This window comes from Gobio gobio (assembly GCF_949357685.1).
Source record: "Gobio gobio genome assembly, chromosome: 18".
Classification (NCBI taxonomy): domain Eukaryota; kingdom Metazoa; phylum Chordata; class Actinopteri; order Cypriniformes; family Gobionidae; genus Gobio; species Gobio gobio.
The window spans coordinates 35,737,738-35,745,217 of NC_137111.1; the positions used below are offsets into that span (position 1 = coordinate 35,737,738).

The 7,480-nt window shown below is 36.4% G+C and overlaps 1 protein-coding gene across 1 annotated transcript in view; it reads left to right on the plus strand.

Moving 5' to 3' along the window:
- lrpprc (leucine-rich pentatricopeptide repeat containing) overlaps positions 1-7,324 on the plus strand; it is a 79,034-nt gene extending 71,710 nt beyond the window's left edge. The window contains exons 37-38 of the mRNA XM_079842139.1: positions 1,541-1,683; positions 5,703-7,324. Coding sequence (XP_079698265.1) covers positions 1,541-1,683; positions 5,703-5,774 — 215 coding nt within the window. The 3' untranslated portion in view covers positions 5,775-7,324. The remainder of the gene's footprint in view (positions 1-1,540; positions 1,684-5,702) is intronic.
- Positions 7,325-7,480: the final 156 nt, after the last annotated feature.

Consider the following 7,480-nt stretch of genomic DNA (forward strand, 5'->3'; position numbering starts at 1 on the left):
GAATAAAAAACGTTAATTGGTTTTTTTTTTTTTAAACCTTGCTGACCTGGGGGTTGTGTGTTGGTATATGCATACACATATATGTATACATGCATACATATACATATATGTATATACATATGCATGCATATTTTTTGATGTGGTCACTCACATTAGTGAATTTTCCACAGGCAAAAATGTCCGTTGTCAATAGCGCATGTTAATGTAGGAAGCACAGCTCACACAGAAAGCTGCTTGGTTTGAAAGTGATTTCTGTTTGCCAACGTGACAAATCCGTGTAACCAATTTGACACTATTGCGAAATCTGTGTGGGTTAAATGACTGAATTTCTCCTGTGAAAATGAACAAAAGTAAATGTGACTACAACTTAAGAAACCGTTAATCCAAATGGGTCTCATTCACTAATAATTTCGTAGATTCTTTCGTATTTGTACACACTTCTCAAGAAAAATCTGAAATCAAAACGTTCGTACGCACATGAATTTTTTCTTAACCTCGTTCTGATGTTAGATAATTTGGCTAGTCAAGGTTAGTCATTTGCATAAAACACACCGAAACGGCTTTCTGCACACGCTTTCCTTACAGCCTTTTGTCACTCTCGTCAAACTTGCCGCTGTTCGCAGACGTGCTCTCGCCCGGATCCTCGAGCAATGCCAAGTGTGCCATTCTCACCAGTTCTCTCACAATAAACACCTTTTATAAAGACCCAGATTACAGAGCTCTCATTAGCTAGCTATACACACGCGTATATCTGCGTTATCCAGAGAAACCTCGCAGATGAAGCTATAACGCAGCTTTTCTTACTCTTTAACGGTGTATGATCAAATGCATTTAAGATGAAATTAAATTGTATTTAATCATTTCATTATATAATTTTATATATGGATTATATAATACGATTAATGCAATATACTTTAATGTAATTATAGTCATGTTAGGATGAAATATAATGGAGTAAGTTCTTTTTGCGCACGTGTGGGTTTCAGTTGTTCCTATATTTTTTTTTGTAAATTTAGAAAAATTACGAAATCTTTGGTGAATTGTGCTTTTGTTTATTTAAAATCGTTCGTAGGCACATTTCACGCACAAATTTGTGCGTACGCATGCTTAGCGAATGAGACCCATTGTGTTACTCCACTCATCTGGAGCAGCACATGTTGTTTAGTAGTGTTTTATTTGAACATGATCACTGTTAAAAGCTGCATGCTTCATCTGTTGGACAATGGCATTAAGTCTGTCCTCGTCTCACTGGCCTGTTTGAGTCAACCCACTGTTGGCACACAGCAAAGCTAGTCAGTTAATAGTCTGCCAATTAAAAATGCAACAAGCGGAACACATTGACTGACTCACAGGAGGCACGCTTGCTAATACAAACACATGTTCCCTAATGACGGGCTACTTTAGCCAGCCTACCGTGAGAACTTTGACACGTTTCAGTACTTAGAGACCTTTGCAGCATCAGTATTTCATGAGGCCTGATATGTGCAGAATGAAATATGGGTTGTTTAACACAGCTGTTGTTCTGCCTCCCTCTCAACAGGTTTGGATAAGGACCTCAGATCAGCGAAAGCTCTGTATGAGCACATGCAGACTGAGGGGGTGACGGCTGATGAGTTAACTCTCAAAAGACTGGCGCTGCTATACAGGGAAGCTGGAGAAACTCTTCCCTTCATAGAGCCTCCGGTAATCATCCACATTCATTAACAATTAATACATATTGGACATGTAATTTTAGGGCACGTGTTTTTTTTTTTCTTAAATAAGAGGATTCATTTAAACCAAACAAGTCGATTGAAATGTTTAAAGATGTTTTAAATTTAGTTAAATTATTTTATGATGCTGCTATAATTTTTTATTTAGTAAATGAGCACACGATAATATACGTTTTGTCCGAATATGCCTACTTTCATACTATATACATGGAATGCTAAAAAACGTATGTGAGACGAGTAGTGTCAAAATCAGTGATCTACAGGGTTAACACTAGGGCTGCACGATTATGACAATCATAATTGTCGATTATTCCTTTGAAATTGTATTTGCAATTATTAATTACGATTATGCTATTGCATTAAGCCTCGAAGGTCAAATATACATTGGTTTAGTTTCTTTTAAATAAAAAAAGTAAAAATATGCATGGTATTATAAAGTTATACTAAAGCTAAAAATAAAAACAATGGGGAAAAAAACTTAACCTGTAGAAGAAAAAAAAACACATTAAGTACACGGAATAATATAAGTGGACTTTATTTTGTAATTGCGATTACATTTTATTGAACGATTACATAATTGTGGCATCCGTAATTGTAATCACGATTACAAATTCGTTTATTTGTGCAGCCCTAGTTAACACGTCACATTATAGCAAGGCCGTAACCGTGTCTTGATCATTGGGGGGGACCAAATTATTATTTTTTTATAAAGCATAAAGAAACAAAATTCTAGGTCTAATTCTAGTTGGGAAATAATCCTTTTGGGACTATTTGCAAACAATATTTCTGTCAAATATATTACTAGTCCTGAGATTCTTTGCATTCGTGAATAAATCTGCTGTTGACCTTTTGAATTCCCTAGTGGTCTGGTGGTAGAATTTTTGTAAACCGTGTCAAAGGTTCCGGGTTCTAATCTGCTCTCATATTGTTGTTTTTTTCTTCTTCTTTATTAAAATCAAACATTTTCATCAAGGATTGTATATTAAGAGCAGGGACATGTTTGTTTGCATTTTTGTGATTTCACCGGAAAGAATAGAGTATCTATCCACAACGGCATGGTCAGTCTGTGTGTGAAGCCAAAAGAGAACGTAAACCCAGCCTACTTTGATTTGATTGGCCATCTCTATCATTTGGACATTGAAGAGCGCTGTTAGACCACTGAGGCAAACCAGACTAAAAATGTAACTTTTAAACCTATTTGTCATCCTAACTTACAGAGCGCTGCGTAATGAAGTGCAGGAGAGCAGTGCAAAAATGTCTAATATTGGGGGAGAAATGTGGCCATTTCTAATTATTCTAATGTCTATGGTGGTTACGGCCCTGCATTATAGTATCGGTATTGCTTGCATGGAAGCTCAACCAATTTAGTACAAAAAAATACCAGGTACTATGCACAGTGGAAAACCCCCCAAAAGTGAGCCGTACCGAGCCGTACCATGCAGTGGAAAAGCGTCATTAGTAGTGCTGCCCACAAGGCTATCGGCTCCGATTATGCAGGCAAATTGTTCATTTAGAATTTTGAATTGATTCATTTCAATGGACCATTTTAACTGACTCACTGAAATTAAGCTAACTTACCCACTCAAATGCCATTTTGTTTGCTACTGCTTTTCATATATTTGAGATGCTTTCATAAATCTTAAGACTTTCATACTCTGTGTGTTGAGACGAGGAAGGGCTGGAAAGATGGGAAGAGAACTTTAATGGCCAAATTGTAAGCACATTCAAATCTTTGCGATATTCATGATGTGTCCACTGTTTAGATCTCCAGCAAAATCGTCATGAGTATAGTGAATGTTTTATATTTCGTTCAGCCGTACTTACACATAGACTACTCGCACAATGAATGAGTGGTTGGTTCCTACTGCAAACCTACACTAAATCCTAAAAAACAAAAACTTTTGAACAGTGAAGTTAATACTTTTATTTAGCTTTCAAATAAAAGCTGTTCATTTCTTCTTCAACTTAATATCATCAAAGAGCCCTGAATAAAAATGTTTAAAGGGTAACTTCAGTGATTTAGCATTAGGCTTTGTATCAGTAGAAACCCGGTAGTATATTCAAATGATGGTACTTTCCCCCCTCATATCCCCCTGAGACGAGAGAATTATGCATTTTATTTCTGGAAAAATTCCTCCGATGACGCACATATCGTCATTTTGCGTCGTCTGAGGATTTTTTGGCCAGAGGCTAAAACTACAGCCACTAGATGGAGCTGTTCCGCATGTTATCAACCCGCCCATAGGGGAGAGATCTCACGCACAGAATGTAAGACACAGACGGCCACACGGACAATCATCATAGCGAGCGTGGTGCAGAGTAAAGTGAGTGTTTCAACTTTTCAATGAATTCCTGTGATAGTTTAGCTTCCATATGCGATCTGAAAACGTGCCAGACTGGCGCTTAACGTTACCTCAGCTCTTCGTGATGAAGGAAATCTGACACTGCTGCGTCTGTGATGTGACTTTCGTTCGGCTCACTCACACTTTATTGAAAAGACACGTTCAGTTTTTAATTGTAGTGTTTATTCTCTAACTGAACGAAATGATTGTATTACTATGAAGATCAAAACGACGGTGTACGGAGTGGCCTCGTAGGGCAGCGATTCAAGTGCATTCTGGGAGTTGTCTTTCATCCACATGAGACAAAAATACATTTTCTGTCTTTTCTCAGTCTGGAAGGCACCAAATTCAAAAACAATTTCACATTTCTACTGCATAAATGACCCAGTTTAAATACAAAGCTTAATACTAAATCACTGAAGTATCCCTTTAATGGTTTCCATGAGAATGTTAAGCAGCACAACTATTTTTAACATTCATAACAATAAGGAAGGGTTCTTGAGCAGCAAATCAGCATATTAGAATGACTTTTGAAGGATCATGAAAATTCCGCTTTGCATCACCGAAATAAAATACATTTTAAAATAAATTCAAATAGACAACTGTATTTTGGTTGTAATAGTATTTCAGTTTTTGCTGTGTTTTTATCAAATAAATGCAGTCTTGGTGAGCAAAAAAAAATCCTACTGACTATACATTTTTGAACGGTAATATAGATGTTTGCTTAGGTGGAATTATGCAACAAATTGCCCACTTCAAAACATGACTTTCTTTGTGAACTTCACATGATGTGTACCCATTGTGTGGGCAGTTGTGATTTTTAAGCATGATTGTATGTCAAGCTTTTTTATTTAATAGTAACCATTTATGAAGTTGGTCAAGCACTAATTGATTCGGGTCCAGTTTGAAGTCACACTGATTACTTGAAATACCCCTACTTTTACAGTAGCGTAAGTGCCGCCTGAGTCTACCTCACACGCTTGTGTATTATTTACTAGCTGTCAGAACCGCACTCTGGTGTTTTTGAACCGCTTTAGAGGAGACTGCCAGCCATCTACAAACCTCACCGCACCGCTCCGCTCTCAGTGCACCTTTTAAGTTCTCACAAAGCAATCTCAGGTAGCACTCCATCCCGCTCCATTCAACTCTGCTTCCTTCTTCGGTCCCGCGGCCGTCGCTAATACCACAGTACAAAGAGTCTCCGGAGAGAGGCGATAAGGAGAGATTTGAGGTGGCGTTCACATCTGGCCTCATTTCTCGTACACAGCAGCTGTTATTTATCGACTTTAATTACCCCATTAATAAGGGAATATACATTGTTGGAAAAATGGTAATCTTCTAAAAGCACTCACCTTCCAAAAATAGAGAGCCTGTGCTGCTTAATTACGGGAGGGGGAATGAGTAAATATGTTATTTGTGAATTAATACGGTTTGTAAGATGAAACGAGAGCGTAGGATTTATTTGGACCGTGTGGTTATTAGTTTGCCCTAGAGGGCAGGAAACACACAACTACACACAGCGCCCACTGATTCTGACAGGAAAACAACACAACACTCATTCAAAGTACAATTGTATTGGAATTGTGTTTTGCCTTTTACTGACTAAAGTGTTTATAAAATGCTTTGTTGTGTTTTTTTTGTCCCGCAGGAGTCATTTCGATTCTACGCAGACAAACTGAAGAAGCAGCGCTTCGAATCTGTGGGGCCGACTGACGACTAAAAACACCTTACTTCATTTTTTTTTTTATATATAAATGCAAGAGATGTGCACAGCTTGTGTGTTATACTGTGATTTGTTTGTTTTTGCCCTTCATAATGTCATGATATAGTTAACGTGTACATAAATATTTATGCAAATAAATGTAAACCCGAAACTTTAGTTGTTGTTTTTTTTAGCTTTTCTTTTTTGTTCCTCAAATGAGTGTCGTTTTCAACAAATGCAAGACTTCTAAAACTGGAAATGTGTTTGTGTAAATCTAAGATTTGTGAAATACTTTACCAGTTTATTGCACATATGCTTTTTGTAGAAATATATAGAGAGCTGTGTAATAAACATCTCATTGGAACAAACATGGATCAGCTGACATGCATCCTTTCTATTGTTTTTTTTTTATTATTCGAAACGTTTATCAGGATTTAGCACAAGTGCAAAAAACATACATTATCTAGCTTTTAAAACGCATTTCTGTTGTGACTCAAACATTTCAAAAGATTTTTTGATATAGCCTTATTGGCACATGCTTTGATGAGAGGTAAAATCTTCAACTATTTCAATAAATAAACAACAAAGTGAAGCGGTTTATGGATATTTACCAAAGCACAGCTCTAATCTCTTGCCAAGCTTGAAGGAAAGTGTGGAAGGCAACGAAAAGAACATCGCTGCCATCCAGTGGCAGTCAACTGAAGTCTGAAGAGATCTCGATGTGACCATTGGAAGACCAGCTCTACTGTCCGGGTGTCTTTACTAGTGTTGTTTTGACCTCTGACCCCTCTCTCTCATGACACAATATTGTCACTGCAAAAGTCATTGAATACCAGCATTACATTGGAGCATGTTCTTCAATTTTCTAATATAGACAAAATTAAAAATAGACAAGTCTTAAACATGTTTTACATTAAGATATTAAACCACTTAATGGTACAATTTGCCAAGCACACTGTGTATTCCAACATTTTCAATTCCAGGTACATTCACAGATGCATTTACCTTGAATAATATATACACACGCTACACTAAAGTTTGGAGTCTATGATTAATTACTCGTTAACACTTTATTTTAGTAAATAAATGATACATAATTTCAAGCAACTTATAGTAAGTACATGTAGTTACTTTAAATTACTAGGTACTTAGTTGTGTTACTACAGTGTAACAAAGACACTTTAAAATAGTGTAACCGAAGCCTCTTATGCTCACCAAGGCTATGGTAGAACCATTTAAAATAACTATTTTCTGTTTTAATATATTTAAAATGTAATTTATTCCTGTGATGCAAAACGATATTTTCAGCATCATTACTCTAGTCTTCAGTGTCACATGATCCTTCTGAAATCATTATTATGCGTAGTCCATTTGCTGCTCAAGAAACATTTCTTATTATCAATACATTTTTGCAGGATTTTTGATGAATAGAAAGTTCCAAAGAGCAGTGTTTATTTGAAAGAGAAATATTTTGTGACAACATAAGTGTATTTACTGTCACTTTCGATCCATTATCCTGTCTTAATAAAAGTATGGATTTAAAAATAAAATAAAATCTTACGGACCCCAAACTTTTGAACTCTATTGTGACAATTATTGGCCACATTTTTTGTAAATTATATCTCTAGCCTATACTATTACATTATGTAACATCCCTGCATGTTTTAGTGTTTTTTGATGTGCAGTATTGCAGTGGAGCTCATTTTCCTGCAGTTGTCTGTCTC